This window comes from Cydia amplana, chromosome 4, assembly GCF_948474715.1.
Source record: "Cydia amplana chromosome 4, ilCydAmpl1.1, whole genome shotgun sequence".
Classification (NCBI taxonomy): Eukaryota; Metazoa; Arthropoda; class Insecta; order Lepidoptera; family Tortricidae; genus Cydia; species Cydia amplana.
The window spans coordinates 11859419-11880740 of NC_086072.1; the positions used below are offsets into that span (position 1 = coordinate 11859419).

General features: G+C 37.6%; 1 protein-coding gene across 1 annotated transcript in view; it reads right to left on the reverse strand.

Annotated features, from left to right (window-relative positions):
* Positions 1–737: 737 nt before the first annotated feature.
* LOC134647248 (RING-box protein 2) overlaps positions 738–21322 on the reverse strand; it is a 73796-nt gene continuing 53211 nt past the window's right edge. Inside the window, exon 2 of the mRNA XM_063501520.1 lies at positions 738–1005. Within this exon, the coding sequence (XP_063357590.1) occupies positions 824–1005 (182 nt within the window). The 3' untranslated portion in view covers positions 738–823. The remainder of the gene's footprint in view (positions 1006–21322) is intronic.

The following is a 21322-nucleotide window of genomic DNA, read 5'->3' on the forward strand; positions in this document are numbered from 1 at the left end:
ACTCCGAAACAAATATTAGTGTTCATCACACAAATAAATGCCCTTACCGGGATTCGAACCCAGGACCATCGGCTTAGCAGGCAGGGTCACTACCCCCTAGGCCAGACCGGTCGTCAACATCTATAAACATATCTCAAAAAGAAAAAACTATTATGATACCGATACGACTATTTGTTTAGGCGGGAGCTATCACGACTCCGCCATTTTAAAAAAATTCCAAAAACCGGATCGACAAAAAATTTTTATTTAGTCATAGAATTCGGTCGCAAAATTTCACGAAAATCGGTTAAGAATTACGACCTGTAGAGGAGAACATCCGGACATACAAAAGCAAAATGCCCGAGTCAAAACGTAGACCTTCGCTACGCTTCGGTCAATAATAAATATATTGGGGTTATTTAAAACAAATGTTGAAAGAGATTCTCTGTATTCATAATTTACAAACACAAAATACGATTAATATACATATGCGACTATACATGAATACACCTGTACCCAACACTAGACGGTTGGAATCCCATTTTTGAGCCACTTAGACGCCTCGGCCATAAAACGTACGCTCAGAACAGTCAGAACGTGCACGGTCGATGCTGAGGGCCTACCGCGAAACACGAAAATCGAAATTACGTTATATGTCTCCCAATCGCTCGAATATGGAAGAATGATAGAGAGGCAGATAACGAAATTTCGAACTTCGTGTTTCGCGGTAGGCCTTCTGACGCCATATATTTGATAAAATAAATGTAAGGGGGTCAGTGTCAGCGATGAGCGTGCGCGCTCGGAGGGTACGTCCCGTGGCCAACGGGAGACGGGGCCAGAAGCTTCACTTGCCCATCCGCTGAATGGACCACTCCTGCTGGCACAGCGGGCAGCGATTGTTCTGTTTGACCCACAGCGACATGCAGCAGAAGTGGAAGCTGTGGTTGCACTCGCCCCACACCACCACGCAGTCCTGTTTGCCGTATGAGTCCTTCTTGCTTTCGCCTTGGCAGCGGAGGCAGGCATCTGAAATAAAGTTGAGACATTAGACTGGAAAATTCAGTGATGTTGATTTCGCCTACTACTAAACAAAATACTGTTTGAGCTCAAGCCTACGGTGATACGCTCTTGGCCGTCCGCGGCCGTTGTCAAACTCAAAAATGGTCACGGGTCACGTTTTCTCATTTGTAGTCTGACTCTTTCGCACTCATGGGACGTTCATATACGCGATGGCTTCCCTTTCGCACACTTCAGCTGTCTGTTAAGCGTCAGCGATGACAAAGACATGCCTGTGGTTATAGATATGATCTGTCAGTGTTAAAAGTGACGTTTTTGGTTGAGTAAATACCTAAATGTCATTTTAGACATTGACATATATCATATAAATAACAAGTCCTGTATTATGATAACCTTGTTATTACAATCACAATAAGCCTCTGTGACCCAACTTGACCCGAGCACGCTGTTGGTTCAGCAGGTAGTCTACAACACAAGTAACACAACGCATTAAATTTTTTATAAAGAAAAAAAAAAACAATAGAATTACGAAGCTACCTATACAAAAACTATAAACTATCATAACATGATTATTTACAGATAAAAACAATACGTTTTTGTACATTATTATCAGAGGGCCTACCGCGAACCACGTTCGACGTGATGCCTCCCTGTCACACTTACGTACGAATTTACAAGTGCGACAGAGAGGCAATACGTCGAACGTGGTTCGCGGTAGGCCTTCAGACAATGTCAAATCCAAGGATGATTATGTGTAAGGTGTAGTAAGTGTAGTAACAGCTGTTAGATAAAAAGAACTCAACTAAATTATACCAATTAAAAAAAAAAATTACACACTGCACATCCAAGCAGGGTAGAAATTATCCAGATAATTATAGTCTTTGATAATTATCCGATAAATACCGAAAATTTTCCCAGGTATGGTTGGTGCTATATTTATTTTCTTTGAATTCTTTGATAGTAAAAAAAATATTGGGGAGTTTTTTTTATTTCAGGTTATTATGAAATCGATAAATATCAGGCATAAAAATCACGATAATTATCGCGATAATTATCATTGATATTTATCCTTTCGAACCCTGACACCAAGGTTCCTTTTAGTTTTGTTTGAGCTGGTTTTCTTCATCTATGTGTAGTTACATTGCATATACTTAAAAATCGACGTGCTAAACATTAAAGCATTGTGAAACAGATTCTTAATCTCGAAAATATCTGCCGAAGTCACGTAGAAAGTGTCATATGACTTGATTAAGTGATTGAATTCCACGAGCTTCTACATCCGCCTCGTTACGTGAAAATACACAATTATTCATGACACCTACTTATGGAAACTGCGTCACAAAATACCTTAAGTAAATTGTTGGTTAGGTAAATAAGCTGGTCGTTTTTAGGGTTCCGTAGCCAAATGGCAAAAAACGGAACCCTTATAGATTCGTCATGTCTGTCTGTCTGTCTGTCCGTCTGTCCGTGTATGTCACAGTCACTTTTCTCCGAAACTATAAGAACTATACTGTTGAAACTTGGTAAGTAGATGTATTCTGTGAACCGCATTAAGATTTTCACACAAAAATAGAAAAAAAAACAATAAATTTTTGGGGTTCCCTATACTTAGAACTGAAACTCAAATTTTTTTTTCATCAAACCTATACGTGTGGGGTATCTATGGATAGGTCTTCAAAAATGATATTGAGGTTTCTAATATCATTTTTTTCTAAACTGAATAGTTTGCGCGAGAGACACTTCCAAAGTGGTAAAATGTGTGTCCCCCCCCCCTGTAACTTCTAAAATAACAGAATGATAAAACTAAAAAAAATATATGATGTACATTACCGTGTAAACTTCCACCGAAAATTGGTTTGAACGAGATCTAGTAAGTAGTTTTTTTTTAATACGTCATAAATCGCCTAAATACGGAACCCTTCATGGGTGAGTCCGACTCGCACTTGGCCGCTTTTTAGGCAGTTGTGCAATCAAGTATTTTAATTTTAATTTTTCATATTCAAACAGCGCAAATGACTTCCGTAGTTCCTCTTTCTAAAACGGATTTTTTTCTGGCTACATCATATTATGTAAAAATATTATGTATAATGTCAATATCCAGAGAAATAAATACCTAGGCAATACATTTGTATGAAGAAGCGGTCGCACGCGGTCGTAAACTTTCCTCTTATTAAGCTAAGAGGATAGTTGACGACCCATTCTCTATAATCATAATTAATCAATCATACAAACGTCGTCCTCATTTTCATTCAGGAAGCAAATTAATGTAAGTTTAGGCATAGAGAAATATAGTAAGACAAGAGTGCTCACTCCATACATCAGTTAGACTATTAATTTCAGTGTCTACATCTAGCAACGAGTAGCGGAACTATCAGTACTGCTACTTGACAATAGATGTAGCACCGACCGGAAAGTCTTATGCTGTTGAGATAAGACTTTCCGGTCGGTGCTACATCTATTGTCAAGTAGCAGTACTGATAGTTCCGCTACTCGATGCTAGATGCTAATAGTCTTTTTGGTACTAAAACTGATGTATGGAGTGTGCAATCTATGTATTTTTTTCTCTATGGTTTAGGTTAAAGCTCAAACTCATTAGTAATCTTAATAGAAAATTTGGAATGTAACAAAACCATCAGACGTACGACAGTTTTTTTGCACCATTTTAATTAATAGTACTGCAGATTAAGGTGGAATCAACGCAATATTCACACGGACAACCCGAGCAAAAAAAAAGTTCGGAACCCACACCGAACGACTTTGAACAATTATAATGTTAATTTAATTGATACCCACTTTTCTATGTAATTGACATGAGGGCATACCTATTAAATACAAAAGAACAATTTTATCTTCAATGTTGTTGCAATTAAGTTGGAGGAAAGAACAATCAGGTAGTTCAAGCTGACACATTATTGTTTATTAAATAATATTATTTATTAAATAGGTACATAAAATACATATATAATAAATAGTGTGTTTTATATAAAAAATAGTGTGTTTTTACATGTCTCCCTTCCACCTTATTATTAAGAAGTGAGGAGAGCTATGTATGAAACCTGTTACATATTTCTTTATACCAATAGGTACCTACTCAAAAATCGTGTATTTGCTGTTATACTTTGCAAAATAAGTTATTTGTCATGGTTTTCATTTTTTCTCTAATAAAGCTTAAAAAAAGAGACGGACGGAGAATATTAAATTAAATCGTATAGTTTTAAAACTTATGTAAACATAAATAATATAGTAATTTCCTTGACACTTTACTATAATATTTTTAACAATGTGTAAACATTTTTATTGAAGGTGAACTACAGTCATGCTCATCACACGACAATGTTATCTTCGCCAAGGTGCTAATTTTTAAAAAGGCGTTAAAATGCACCTTGTGCGCACGAAACCAAAGGTTTGTTTATTTAACAAGACCTACTTACGGAATACAGGGCTGCTCAAACAATACATTTAAATTATATCCGTGAAACGTAATTGTTATATTATCTAGTAATAATTAAGTGCTTACAACGTACGTAGTACGTATAGTTACACTTTAACTGAGGTCGAGGGCATACTTATATGTAAATTGTAAAATGACAAATGGTATTTTACTGTAACTTTAATTCCTGCTATCAACTACCTATGAATTCAGTCCAGCCACCTTTCATTTAAATACATTAAAGGGGCCCACTGATTAACAGTCCACCGGACGGTATCGGCCTGTCAGTTGTTCGGAGCTGTCAACTTTTTGTTCTAGCTGACAGGCCGATACCGTCCGGCGGACTGTTAATCAGTGGGCCCCTTAAGCGGTTATAAATTGACAGGGCGCACAATTGCCTTTCTTACTGCCGGGGACTACCTAAGTAGGCAACATAGTAATTGTGGCAATTACTTGTTGGCGAAAATCGGTCGTTCTGTCTGTCAGATCGCAAATCAGTCGCGTCAGATTAACAGATATCAGCACGAATTTTCGTGGCGTCAGTTTACACCCGTTGCTGTGTAATTACCAGCTATAAACACACCTTGTACTTATTTGTTCATACTACTGTAAGGAATAAACCCAATGATTCATACTTCCAAAAAGAAATCTTTAATGAAAAACGAATGCTTCATCGCAAGTTTTATGGTCTGCCAATAAACTTGTCATAAACTCCGTACGCAATGCAATGTGAATTCCGTCGTCGAAATCAATTATTTATTGCTATAGTTAATCGGAATGGAATCCACCATTACGGATAAGGACATCAGAATCGGGGACGTTCGTATGACAACATTATTACAAAGTTGTTGACGTTTGTCACCGAAAAAATTAAGATCAATTAACTTTCGTCACTTTCTAAGTTTGGGTCTAGTTTTGCGGAATGACTCTCACTTTTAAGTAATCTGAATTACAAATAATTATGAATATTAATGCGGCTGTCCTCGGGTCTAGCCGAGCCTTAGCTTAGGCGTTCGTGTACCTGCGTGTACACGAACGCCTAAGGCTATGACTGTTTCAATCGATTCAATAGCCGATGCAAACTCACACAAAGGTATATTTTTGCATAATTATTGTCCGACAATCACCGTGAATCGTGACATCAGTAATGGAAAACGAAATTAATTGTTTATCTTATATGTTGGTTGTTTTATTTGTAGTACCTCAGAATGCCTTACATTATTGAACAGTTATTACTCGTTGATTTTCTCCCTTAGTTCCGGTCTTTTGTAATTAGTAAGTACATACTATAAACCGCATTTAACCGATTTGCAAGACCGAAGTGATCCCGTAAGAGCTCCGTCAACAAAATTCTGTATGGAGTTTTAAAAACTATTAGGTAGGTACTTAAGCATTCATAAATTTAAGTGATACCTACTCGTAAATCATTGATACGGATTGGATAGTGATACGACACATTTAAAATAAACAAAACTGGATGAAATTTAAATCAACACTTTATATACCAAAATAAACGAGTTTAATAATTATTTAAAATTTTAAATGGCTACTTAGTATGACAGGCTACCCGTAAGGCTGGTCTACTACGGACATATAACTCGCAAGCCAATTCGAGTTTTAGTTATTAGATCTGGTTCCAATATGATACTGACAAGATCAGCATCATATTGGAAACAGATCTAATAACTAAAACTCGAATTGGCCTGTCAGTGAGATTTATTATTGCAATTATCAATATTTATAATAAATATACCGTCGTGCAAACTATATTTATAATATGTTTAGCACACAGAACACCGCCTATAGAAACCTAATATTGGCCATTTTGTTCCCGACGCAAATCACCAAACTGTGAGGTGCGGGAGGGGTGCTCACGGCGTTGCGATTGGTCGTTCCAAACATGGCGCGCTAACACGTGTACGCGTAGGGATGGGACATGTTCACTACAGGTAGTGGGTACTGCTACCAGTGATACCGAAATTTATTGTGGTAAAATTGTTACCAATTTAATGCCAATTTAGTATACTTAGAGTAAACTTACTTAATAATTATATTGATTAATTTAATATTTGATTGAGTAATTTAACAATGTACCTGAAATTTTTACTTAACATATTAGGGCATTTCTGTTTAAAGTACTCAGAACTTGAATTTTAAAGTTTAGAATTTTTATATTATTTCCACTCAGAATCGCAATCTCTTTCGATACGAGAAAAAAGTGTCGCCAAAATCTCATAGGTACAATTATTTTCTTTTGTCCGTTTTATTAAGGTCATAGAAGGTTGTATTGAAAACATATTCAAATGGACCAATAACATATGCCTATTACAAATCAACTCTTGAGTTCTCTCGCACTTCTTTGAAGTTCATCATTAGGTCCATCTCGTGACATGAGACCTAACTGCTCACCTAGAGGGTTCTAAAAAACCCATACAACATATGTCTATCACAAACCAACACCGAGTTCCCTCGCACTTCTTGAAGTTCATCATCACGTCCGTCTCGTGACATGAGACCCTAACTGCTCACCTAGAGGATTCTAAAAAATTCATACAACATATGTCTATCACAAACCAACACCGAGTTCCCTCGCGCTTCTTTGAAGTTCATCATCAGGTCCATCTCGTGACATGCGGTCTAACTGCTCCGCTGGCCTAGAAGATTCTAAAAAAACTTACACAACATATTACCTATATATTATGTCTAAAATGGTACAATACGGTATGACGAAGCACGAAGTTTCCGCAATTGACGAAACCATCGTCGTCACATCACTAGTTGAAAGGGAAAGGGATAGCGCATTGCATTTTCAAGTTGACGAAAAGGGACGGACATACTTCGCCTCTGCTTACTGACCAGTATAAAATGAACCCCGCGGACAAGAAACATTATTCAATGAAATAATGAATTTGACTTTCCTGTGGGATGTTATTCCATCTGTTTCGTAAGTAGAAGTCTTAGATGACTTGCCAGACCATTTTACGCTGCAATATCCCATGATTTCCCAATGAATTCAATAGTTTACGATTTATTTTCTTAGACTCGTGCATACTGCTAACAGGTCGTAACCTTGGGCGCAACTGATCGGAGCGGTGCGCGAACAATCTTATATTTGACCTATACACCATACGGGCGATGACCGCGAGTCGTCCTATAAGGTCGGTCTATAGGGGTTGGTCTGTGGTTTAGCAGCACACACGCTTCCTTGTGATATTATTATTTTTCTACTATTTCCTATTTATAACTCACAAGACTAATTAACATCCGCGTAGGAAGAATTGCCCGGCAAATATACAAATTTCACACACCTACTTTTACGGTCATCGGGAAACCATCTGAAGCTGGCACCCGAATCAAACGATAATAGTACTTGTAACAATGACTTTAAGGCGTTGACGTATGGCTTTTATCAGTAAGTTCGTCACACGGGTGTTGCTGACATAAATTGCAATGTTTGTGGGCACAACCCGCCCCCAATCAAGACCAATCAAAGCCTCGTCAGTGCCTACGCACGGACGGCGTAACTTTATATCTTCAATTCGCTATATTGGCCTCATTGCGGGATGCAGAAAAACAACCTACATTTGTTTGCGATTCTAGACAGCTAAGACAATGAAGTCCTTAGTTTATGTTCAATGACGTAAAGAGTTACGTATTTTATTACCGATGTCTCGTCAAGCAAGGTATTGCTTAACGCTGTGGCCTAAGGCTAGTGCGGTAGGCACAATTATCATTATCAATAGAGCTTAGGATATGTAACTCAATTCAATGGGAACCTAACTACCTACTAACAAACTTTTATTATAACAATGACGCCATTATGGTAGAATCAACAGTGATAATTTAATTTATACCTTGTCCAGTCTGTTCAGACAAACAAAGGCTTGTATGGACATTGGCGGGGCCGTAATGTTTGTACGAGATAATTCTAAGAATATATGATTGAAGCAAAAAAAAACTAAAACTATAGATAGATTTTAGTGATATGTAGGATTAGGTACCTACGTAAACGTAGGTAAACTGATGTTTACTGGCGGGTGTTCAGAATCCTTATTCGCGTTGTGGTTTAAATCTTATATGTAGGTAATTAAAAAAATAAAAGGAACTTTATTCGTGGTTCTACTCCTTATTTATGTCATATACGAGGGGCGTTCAAAATATTCTCGGTATTGATAGAGTTAGACCAAGAAAAGTCTGCAGCGATTTTGATATCCCACGCAGTGCAAGTGTTATTTACACGTCATAAATTCATAGAAGTTTGACGTTTAAAATGACACTTGCACTGCGTGGGCTATCAAAATCGCTGCAGACTTTTCTCGGTCTGACTCTATCTTACGACCTCTTCTAAAATTTCTTTCGTTACTGGCCGCTAAGGTTTATTCATTGACATTAAAAAAAAGTATAATTCGAACCGAGATAGTCTTTTGTTTTTCTGCAATTGCTGAACAAACATGAACATCATGTGCGAATTGACAATGTTAACTAAATTAGAACATCGATGCGTGATAAAATTCTTGACAAAACAGGGTAAAAATCAAAAAACCATAAAAGAGGAAATGGATTGTGTTTACCGTGAGTCTGCTCCTTCTTTATCTACCATTCAAAAGTGGTCAAGCGAGTTTAAACGCGGAAGGGAGAGTATTGAAGATGACCCTAGACCTGGCCGGCCTGTAGTAGCTACTTCACAAGAAAATATTGATAAAGTGGAAAAACTTATATTGGAAGATGGTCGAGTGAAGATAAAATCTATAGCACAAGTAACCAATCTCTCTATTGGTACCGTACATGATATTATACATGACCATCTTAATATGTCAAAAGTAAGTGCAAGATGGGTTCCGCGAATGCTGACTCGGCTTCAAAAAGACATGCGTGTAGCTTGTTGTTCCGATTTTATTGACCTGTGCGGTGAAAATTCTGATGAGGTGCTGCAAATAATAGTTACTGGAGATGAAACCTGGGTTCATCATTATGACCCAGAGAGTAAACAAGAGTCCATGCAGTGGCACATTAAGGGTTCAGCTCATCCCAAGAAGTTCAAGGTCATCCCTTCAGCTGGCAAGGTCATGGCCACGATATTTTGGGATTGTGAAGGAGTATTACTAATCGATTATAAAGAAAAAGGTGTAAATATCACAGGACAGTACTACGCTAACATTTTACGTCAATTAAAGGATGTAATTAAAGAAAAGAGGCGAGGAAAGTTAACCAAAGGTATTCTGCTTCTGCATGACAACGCCCCCGTCCATACTGCTCATATTGCCAAGGCAGCTATTGTTGAATGTGGGTTTAAAACTGTTACTCACCCACCGTATAGTCCGGACTTAGCCCCCAGCGACTTCTTTTTGCTCCCCAATCTTAAAAAGGATCTGCGTGGAAATAAATTTTCTGACGATGAAGCATTGAAGGCGGCAGTGGAGGAACATTTTTACACGAAAGATAAAAAATATTTTTACGAGGGATTAAAAAAAATAATTGATCGATCTTTTAAGTGTATGAACATAGGGGGGGAGTATATTGAAAAATAAAAATATCAAACTTTTCTTACTTGTTTGTTTTCATTCTCATACCGAGAATATTTTGAACACCCCTCGTACTAGCTAGTATTTCCATAAACCTTTCATAGTAATATCCACACCATTTACACCTCCTTAAGGGATGGTTCCTAGGTTAAAAACTATTCTACGTCCTTCCTGAGAGTCAACCTATCTCCACGTGTTGTTTGCAGTGACAAAGTGTGAAAATGTCCTTAATGTCAAATTTATTAAAAATAATTATGTATTCACATTTACGATGAGCAATGAATGACTCTTTCTCATTTTGTTCTGTTCAAGTCGGTGCACAGTTAGTTTACACGGACTCTAGCTACGGAATAATACTACTAGTAATACGGAAGATAGCTAATCTAATGGAAATAATCGCATCATCTCCGCAAACAATTTAAGCTGCGACCGGTCTTAATATATTTGCTCTATAGTGCTTGTGTGCCGGGCGCTGTATGTAAGTATTAGTCTGAATTTGCCTACCAATTGTGTATAGAGAGCGATAATCAATGTCCACAATATACGTACAACGTAGTGTTGAGTCGCTCACTCGTGAGGCACCTCATTTGTACCACTCATTTTGTTAATTTGTCGCAGTACTTCGTACCGCAAAAATGTCTTACTTCACTCCTCTATTCATTTTACTCATTTACTCGCGCGCATCACAAACACCTCTTGCCACACAAATCAATCACACACTCCAAATTAAAAAAAAACTCTTATCCGTTCAAATTCACACGCGAGTCTCGCGACCCTCAAAACTCATACACTCCTCACAACTCGCAAGAAAGTCACTGGATCGCGCGAGGCGCTAGGTGCTCGCCTGCTCGCCGACACTCAAAACTCAAATGTCTCAAATGAAGAAACGAGTAATGATCCACACTCCCAACTACCGAACTACAAACCTTATTGCAACGACAAAAGGTCCACCGAGAAATGCGTTGAGTTTGTACCACTCACCGCCTCTCTGTGACATGAACCCCTCAAATATCCTCTTAACCTCCAGAATTACACTCCAATTAAATAAACTATTTATTGATTTATAAAGGAAGTGTTGAATACATAAATATGTAACATTTAAAAAAAATGTCGCTGTTGGAATTAATGGAATAGTCGACGCTGAAAATATGCTAGTACCTCCCCTCATTTGAAGTAAGACATTGTAACACCTCATTTTAGAAAATGAGGTACTCATACAAACTCATTTTAAATTGATGTCCTACCCATCACTAGTACAACGTACGAGTTGATATTAACTAGGAAGTTACTTATATGTATATACATATTTTACAAAAAAAAATCAAGCACACTTCATAATTTGTAAGTATATTAAAACTTTATTGCACAAAATATAAATTATGTACGAGGGGTGTTCAAAATATTCTCGGTATGAGAATGAAAACAAACAAGTACGAAAAGTTTGATATTTTTATTTTTCAATATACTCCCCCCCTATGTTCATACACTTAAAAGATCGGTCAATTATTTTTTTTAATCCCTCGTAAAAATATTTTTTATCTTTCGTGTAAAAATGCTCCTCCACTGCCGCCTTCAATGCTTCATCGTCAGAAAATTTATTTCCACGCAGATCCTTTTTAAGATTGGGGAGCAAAAAGAAGTCGCTGGGGGCTAAGTCCGGACTATACGGTGGGTGAGTAACAGTTTTAAACCCACATTCAACAATAGCTGCCTTGGCAATATGAGCAGTATGGACGGGGGCGTTGTCATGCAGAAGCAGAATACCTTTGGTTAACTTTCCTCGCCTCTTTTCTTTAATTACATCCTTTAATTGACGTAGAATGTTAGCGTAGTACTGTCCTGTGATATTTACACCTTTTTCTTTATAATCGATTAGTAATACTCCTTCACAATCCCAAAATATCGTGGCCATGACCTTGCCAGCTGAAGGGATGACCTTGAACTTCTTGGGATGAGCTGAACCCTTAATGTGCCACTGCATGGACTCTTGTTTACTCTCTGGGTCATAATGATGAACCCAGGTTTCATCTCCAGTAACTATTCTTTGCAGCACCTCATCAGGATTTTCACCGCACAGGTCAATAAAATCGGAACAACAAGCTACACGCATGTCTTTTTGAAGCCGAGTCAGCATTCGCGGAACCCATCTTGCACTTACTTTTGACATATTAAGATGGTCATGTATAATATCATGTACGGTACCAATAGAGAGATTGGTTACTTGTGCTATAGATTTTACCTTCACTCGACCATCTTCCAATATAAGTTTTTCCACTTTATCAATATTTTCTTGTGAAGTAGCTATTACAGGCCGGCCAGGTCTAGGGTCATCTTCAATACTCTCCCTTCCGCGTTTAAACTCGCTTGACCACTTTTGAATGGTAGATAAAGAAGGAGCAGACTCACGGTAAACACAATCCATTTCCTCTTTTATGGTTTTTTGATTTTTACCCTGTTTTGTCAAGAATTTTATCACGCATCGATGTTCTAATTTAGTTAACATTGTCAATTCGCACATGATGTTCATATTTGTTCAGCAATTGCAAAAAAGAAAAGACTATCTCGGTTCGAATTATACTTTTTTTTATGTCAATGAATAAACCTTAGCGGCCAGTAACGAAAGAAATTTTAGAAGAGGTCGTAAGATATCAATACCGAGAATATTTTGAACGCCCCTCGTACAAACGGCGGAATAAATGCCAAATTGAGAGGGTTCTCAGTTTACAGTAGGGATTTCATCGATGGTACAGTCTGCTGCAGAGATGTCTGACCACTCTGCATAGTATGTCTGTAGTTTTCTGATACTTCAACAGTTTACTGTACGTCTATAATCTAGGTACCTACTAGTAGCGTGAAGCTCAGACGCACAACGCCGATATTTCCTGCATTTATTGCAATACATTACATGTAACCCTGAGTAATTGGCGATATGTACGAATAAATACGCATTTCGATGAGAACGTGAGAACACTTCCTATATAACGAAGATCAGGAAATGCAGAATATGTATAAAAGAAATGTTTGATATATTACTTGTGTTTCTCTGAGTAGTAGGAGTAAGTAGGTGTGAATTTAATGACGCCTTTTTCTATAAATGAACCGTAAACCTAGTACCTACAACAGTTTACACCCCCATTTAAAATTCCAAATTTGACGTAAAACTACAGTTCGCCGCTTTCAAATTTGAATGTTTTTCGAATTTAAAACCTTGACTTAAATTATGGAAATATTTTTTTTTATAATAATATAATCCATGAAATCTCATCTTGCTAACGGCGAGTACTTGCACAGACATAATCTCGTAGCCAGGATTATTCACCAGCAGCTTGCTCTTCTATACGGTCTTGTGGACCGCGAAGTACCGTACTACAAGTATTCACCTGTGCCAGTTCTCGAGAATGGTCGTGCCACGCTCTATTGGGATCGATCTATTATCACTGACAGGACTATTGTAGCCAATAAGCCTGACATTGTGATAATAGATCGTGCGCAACGCCGGGCCGTGCTCGTTGACATCACCATCCCCCATGATGAGAATCTCGTGAAAGCCGAGAAGGACAAGTCCAGTAAGTACCTAGACTTGGCTCACGAGATAACCGCCATGTGGGATGTTGATTCGACGATCATTGTCCCGATAGTTGTTTCAGCGAACGGTCTAATAGCGAAGAGTCTCGACCAACATCTTGAGAGACTCTCGCTAGGTGGTTGGATCAAGGGCCGGATGCAGAAGGCGGTGATCTTGGACACGGCGCGGATAGTCCGCCGGTTGCTCTCTCTGCGGCCCTGACCACCGGTAGCTTGGGCCCTGCCCCGCTGCCGGCGGCATTCTAGGTTAGGTTTTTTATAATGTGTTTATATGTTTTTTTTTTTTATTGTTTTGTAAGTGTTTTTATATTTTACTTTTATATTCATATTATAAAAACCCTAACTTAAGAGAAAAGATAAATAAAGAGATATAATCCATATAGTTATTTAATAGGTACTCATAGCAAATTAATTATGCCTTAGTACTTAGTTTAAATTAACACTAACACTAATCAATTAGGAACGAAGTGCTAAGTCTCAGTTGTATTGTAGGACCATAGGTACTCGTAGTTGACTAAAAGACAACAACATAATAGGGATTTATCCCAACCTTTTTCGATTTGACGAAAAGTTTGAGGATCGATTTTTATTTTGTGTCGAAAAGATATAATCCCACCAAAAACATTTTCATGTAAAATGTTGCCAAGACGAAACCATAAGGCTCGCACTGACAAAAAGTTATCAGATCTCTTGTAGAGCCAAGCTTCTAACTCTACAAGCCCTAACTTCACAAACTCTACACCTTAGTCAAAATATGTGGCTTGACCGTTTCGCTACTGTCACATGGACGTAAGGTGAATAATGTATTCACTATTCATTATTTTTTATAATACAATAGTTCTTGGAGTAACGAAACGGCCACATGAAACGGTTACATGAAAATGTTTTTGGTGGGATTTCACTTCTTTTTGTAAGTTGCTTCCATCCCCTAATTTATAGGGTTGCGCGTGTGATTTAAGGTACTATTAAAAATCCTGAAATACGTACCTCGGGGCATCTTTTATACAATCTGCTTTTTACTGATTCCCCATACAAACTTCAACCCTCTTTTTCCTCTAACGCCCTTTTCCACCCGCTTTTCACCCTTACGGGGTGATTTTGGGGTTGAGAACTATTCTATGCCATTCTCAATTACAAAAACTATCTACATACCAAATTTCAACTAAATCGGTTCAGCGGTTATTGATTTCCCATACAAAATTCCACCCCCCTTTTTCCCCCCCTTAGGGGCAAAAAATTTCAAGTTTTTGAATTATTTTGTTGTTTGTGTACTAATACTATCTTACACACCAAATTTCAGCTTTCTAGGACTTCAGGAAGTACCCTAGAGGTTTTGATGATCAACAGTGAGTGAGTCAGTGACGAAATTGGGGTTTTTTTAGATATGAATAAAATCTTAAGTATAAGAGCTATGCAATTGAAATTTTTTATGTTTAATAAGTCCACTATTGACATCATATCCCGAGAATTTTGTTTATCTGGTATAATTCAAACCCAAGTTATGAGGGTTCAAAAAAACGACGAAGCGCTTCGAGAAAAGGTAGGTAGTGCCCTTGCGCTTCGCTTTGCTCGTCTTGGCGGGGGCACTACCGTGCCCCCAGATATCGATAGGATAATGAAATCATTTTTAGGGTTCCGTAGCCAAATGGCAAAAAACGGAACCCTTATAGATTCGTCATGTCTGTCTGTCTGTCCGTCTGTCCGTCCGTATGTCACAGCCACTTTTTTCCGAAACTATAAGAACTATAATGTTGAAACTTGGTAAGTAGATGTATTCTGTGAATCGCATTAAGATTTTCACACAAAAATAGAAAAAAAAAATCTTTTGGGGGTTCCCCATATTTAGAACTGAAACTCAAAAATTTTTTTTTCTTAAAACCCATACGTGTACATACATCTATGGATAGGTCTTCAAAAATGATATTGAGGTTTCTAATATCATTTTTTTCTAAACTGAATAGTTTGCGCGAGAGACACTTCCAAAGTGGTAAAATGTATGTCCCCCCCCGCCCTGTAACTTCTAAAATAAGAGAATGATAAAACTAAAAATAATATATGATGTACATTACCATGCAAACTTCCACCGAAAATTGGTTTGAACAAGATCTAGTAAGTAGTTTTTTTTAATACGTCATAAATCCCCTAAATACGGCACCCTTCATGGGCGAGTCCGACTCGCACTTGGCCGCTTTTTTTGATTTTACGTACTGCTGGAGGGGTAAGAAAATTATTTGGATGAATATTACTGGACTTAGGATTCTTAGGAATTAGTTAGACCGTAATATACTTTACACTTGCCACCTATAAGTTTAATCAGAAACACCCACAAAATAGTTTTTTTAAGAATTAGTGTGACGTAAATGTCTAGGTAGTGTGAACAAATTTGACAAAACATGAACTCATCCGATTCGGTTAAATAATTATAATATTTATGTGGCATAGCATTAGCACATGACTGTTATATTAAGTGTGATAAAATCCAATGCGTTATGGATTTCCCGACTCAAACTAAACATTTTTCACCACATCAGCTCGTAAGAGAAAAGCTCCAAAAAAGATTTGTGAGTACTTACTGTCTCATTAAATTAATGAGTTTTAGGGTAAGGCAAGGTCGCAGTTTCGTTGCCAGTAAAAATAAGCTAATAACTATAAACTGAAATATATGACTTATATACTGAAGAAAAAATTACCAGTGGCGGAAGCTGGATTTGAAATCTGTTACTTACCACCAAAATATATTAATGTTTAATACTGACAAAAATGTATAGGTAATCTGTATGTACATTTATTTACTGTATACATACATAAAGAAAGAGTGGATTATCTCTTCCATCAACAGTCGATTCGTTAAACTGCTCTAAATCTGAACAAACTTTTTTAATATGTCTGTGGGTACAAATTTGAATTGTTTATTATTGGTATATTTACAGTATTTAAAATTAAAATATTTTGGTGGTAACTACTGGAAATAAAAAAACTCCGCTAGTGGTAGCTACTGAGATTTTTTTCTTACCACTGATTTGTTCCCAAAATTTTATAAAATAACTATCCATGTATACCGTAGTTTCAGGCATTGACGTCATAGTCGTCATAGATCAGCGGGGTGATTGATCCGTAGCCGACAGAGACGTCAGTAGAAAATGGGGCGACATTTATAAATACAAACGTGGACGCGATGGCGAGTGCATCCGTGTGATGGACTACGTGATAGGCCCGGCGTGCGTGTTTCTGGCAATGAACTGGAGTCAAGATGTAGGAGACAAATTTGTTCCACGCATTGTTTCGATTGGGTTCTAAGACAATGTTCGATGAGATCCATACATTTATAACTGACCTACATGTCAACATTGTCAACATCGATAACAGCGGGCCAAAGCAAAATTGTCTAACGAAGTTCATTTTTAGGGTTCCGTAGCCAAATGGCAAAAAACGGAACCCTTATAGATTCGTCATATCTGTCTGTCTGTCCGTCTGTCCGTCTGTCTGTCCGTCCGTATGTCACAGCCACTTTTCTCCGAAACTATAAGAACTATACTGTTGAAACTTGGTAAGTAGATGTATTCTGTGAACCGCATTAAGATTTTCACACAAAAATAGAAAAAAAAACAATAAATTTTTGGGGTTCCCCATACTTCGAACTGAAACTCAAAAAATTTTTTTTCATCAAACCCATACGTGTGGGGTATCTATGGATAGGTCTTCAAAAATGAAATGATATTAGAAACCTCAATATCATTGAGGTTTCTAATATCATTTTTTTCTAAACTGAATAGTTTGCGCGAGAGACACTTCCTAAGTGGTAAAATGTGTCCCCCCCCCCTTTAACTTCTAAAATAAGAGAATGATAAAACTAAAAAAAATATATGATGTACATTACCATGTAAACTTCCACCGAAAATTGGTTTGAATGAGATCTAGTAAGTAGTTTTTTTTTATACGTCATAAATCGCCTAAATACGGAACCCTTCATGGGCGAGTCCGACTCGCACTTGGCCGCTTTTTTTAACAAGCTTTTATTAGGTCGACCTGTATGTAACTATGTAATGGAATCTAAGGTAACTAATTTAACCATCTTCCAAGGATCGTAGCGTCATGAAAATTGGCAGCTGTATGAACTTCTGATGACAATACAATAATATGGTACTGTCGAACTGATCTGATGATGGAGACAGGAGGTGGCCATAGGAACTCTGTGATGAAACATCGCAACCTAATTGTGTTAGGGGTTTTTAGAATTGTCTCGATGAGTATTAGTTGTCTGTCGTAAGAAAAGTACAGTCAGCGATAAAAGCTTGTACCAAAAATTAAATTTTTGCTAAAACTTATTTTTGGGTAGGGCTTGCTTTGCATGTTGTTACTACGTCGTTTTCGTTTGCTATATGAAGGAAAGAGATTCAATACAAATGTTTAGACAAATCCCGATTAGGAACCACGAAGTGAAGAGGCTAACCTATACCTACGTTTAAAGCGACTTTTGTCAAATTAGGTTGCAATGCAATTGTGCGTCGCCGTCGGCTCCGACCGCATCAATTAGATTAGAACAAAAGCTTAATTAGGACAAATTAATTTAGGATAAAATAACTGTTGCTATCAAATATTTTATTACAGAAAAATTAAATAGTTATCATGATGTTTGACGTCTGTTTGTGCAGATGCTTGTCCGAAAAATCACGTAAAAGTCACGTTTTATTATGAAAAATTATAGGACAGGGTTTCTGAACCTTTTTGCCTTAATGTCACCTTTAATTATTTGTTCTGAATGATTTTATAATTTTTTGAAAACTCAAAACGTAGTTCGCACATAATTTGACTGCATTCTTTGTGTGAGTAGTAACTCTGTTATTTATTAACAATCAGTTTCACGATATAACTTCTGATCACGTACTAAAAAAAGTACGTACTTACACAAAATAAATTGAATGAAAATTTTCATATTTCTGTCCTTGGTTACGGTTAATATGTAATACAATCTGTCATACTTTGACTGTTTTTCTAACAGTTTGTAGTCAGTAAGCGAGTTTTCCTAACGAGTAGTCCCCTACGACTACGATAACGCATTTCGGCATCATAGATATACAATTTAAGTTGGCAAATCTTCAGTTTAATAATAACGAAATAATTTTGTATCTAACTAAAAGTACCTATATTGAATATTATTCAGATGTTTACGTATCGCTCTCTCGATAACACGCTCAGAATACAACATCCTGCTCGCTTACTTTCAATCCGATGAGAAAGGATATATCAAGCAAGATGTAGTAAGACAACATTGTTTCTTGGGATTACGGTTAAAAATACATTTTTAACGGTCAGCGCGCGAGCGTGCCGTGTCGCCGGATATGTATTGTCAGGGCCGGATTAACCCTAAGGCAGAGTAGGCAACTGCCTATGGGCCCCGCCTCGGCTAGGGGGCCCCGGCGGCCACGCGCGCGCCAAAAAAAAATGTGTTTCATATGGCCAAAATTGATAAATATTTTTTTATGGTACCTACTTATACCTAATGTCCAATATCAGTTTCTCAGACACACAATCATCAAATGATTATGTAAATTATGTTATTTTATAGCTTTTAAAGTCTGTAAATCGAGCTCGAATTTCAGGCTCCCGAGGGCCTAAAACCTCATTAATAAAAATAAAAATTAATTAATGAAACTTCGGCCCTCCGAGTAACTCTTGTATGACACATATATTATTGTTGAGTATCATTTGATGATTGGTTCGTATCAGAGCGCTGCTTTCATACAGTTCGACCTTCGGCGTCGCTTTTTAACAAATATAAACATTGATTTCAGAAGCTTAGCCTTTTGCCTCGCATGAAAGCTCACCTCGCTGGTTATAAGTACGCTTCGGTCTTGTTAAATATGTGGAGATTGCTGAGCTCGACCTTCAGCCTCACTTTTTAGCTCAATTTTTGGTTCGTCTACCAAATCTCTTCTTCAGCTTACCCTTTGGCCTCGCTGCGCCAAGCTCGGCCTGCGGTCTCGCTTTTTAATACAATGGACATTGGTTGGCGTCTGTGATCCAGCTGAGCTTATCCTGAAGCACGGCTTTGACCTCGCATGAAAGCTCGCCTCACTGGGTAACTTCGGATTTTTAGGCTTTTTTAACACGCTTTCACAATTTTTCCACAAAAAATTTCGCGCTCGCTGCGCTCGCGATTTTTATTGCTTTTCCTATTTACAATGAATAATCATTTAAACACATGTAAAATATTTATTATTAGGTTAATTTTAATCACGTGGCTCGTATGGTCGGACAATCGCTGTTCTGCCTCGCAAAATATTTAACTACTTATTGAGAAAAAAAGAGCTCTCCCCACACTGGACGCAAGGAGGAATCGGCAAAAACTAATATAAAAAACCTTTATGTCCACGCAAGAGCTAAAAAGACATCGTTCGGCATGTTCGGATCGGCTCAACCGACACCTGATGGTTGAAATTAAAACCGCAAACTTACTTCCCTGTACTGAACAACTGAACTTATGTATGCAGAATTAACTGTAAGGGGGCCCCGAGCATTGCACTGCCTAGGGGCCCCGACATGCTTAATCCGGCCCTGTGTATTGTCGTTATCTTCGCGACTCGAGGTATCAGGGTCCAATCTACCGTAAACCTAAGAACCATTACAACTTTGCGTAATCAGGAAGCACTTTTCTACTGGTTCGCCGGATTAATCCCCTTAGCACGCGCTTAGTACACGATCGTAAGAACTCTTGGGAAGTCATTTTCTTCGCTTACTGGACACTGCCTTTTGTAATCCAGTGCAGTTGTAATTATAACCTTTAATTCGTAACAACGACGCTTAATCGAAGATCCAAGTCCAACTTGTACTGATTCTTTTAAGGCGAATGCTTAGCAAGTGACGGGACAAACACTGCTGCGCCAACGCGTCGCCAGATATACGCATTCACTTTAATCTTCAGGATCTCATTAAAATGAACGCTTACTTATTGCATTTTGTGGGTCAATCCTAAAGGTTAAACATATGTTTATCATGAGGTTTAAATTCGTTATAACTAGCAGACAAGTCATTACTATCTCCAATAACACTTACATATGAACGTGAAATTTTAATGATAAAAAGCATTTAGTAATTTTCACTTAAAACTGTTAATTGTTTAATAGTTTCTATGAAACTTACACTACTGTTATATTTAATTGAGGTTTAAGTAATGCTTGTTCGCGTGTGTGGTCCCGCACACATGCGTGTTTCCAAGTTAGTGAGTGTAAAATAAGTTTTGTGGCTGCCTCAGTTTACATTTTAACACATACGTACTTCGAAGTACGTACACTTTGAAAATGTGTGTGTGTCGTGTCAATATTATGAAAACTGTGAATGTGTTACAGCCTTTACGTCAGTGTTCGCTTGCTAATTCAGATTCGTCAGAGGTTAAAAACCTGTCTGTAATTATTTCAATTTGTGAATACAGATTGATGCACACAAGACTGTGTTTATTTTCTATTACTATCCCTTTTGTTATTCGTTTTTGGAATAAATATGAAATGCGAACCATGTCAAAACCAAGAAACAAAGTCATCTTAAAACAAGTGTGTTGTTTACAATGACATAAGCTGAACCGGCTATGCTGTACGGTGAATCAAACTTCTTAAAATAAAAATGTTTTCGATCCCTGCCATGCGGGCGAACAGTTGGTTTGAACACTTTTCTTCCAGTACTTTTCCATCAAAACCTTGAGTGCTTATTTACGATTCGAAGGCGTTAAACTAGTATTTGTCTCTTTCGCACGCATGGTAAAGCCACGCGAAGCCTAGTGCATAAAGGCGTGACT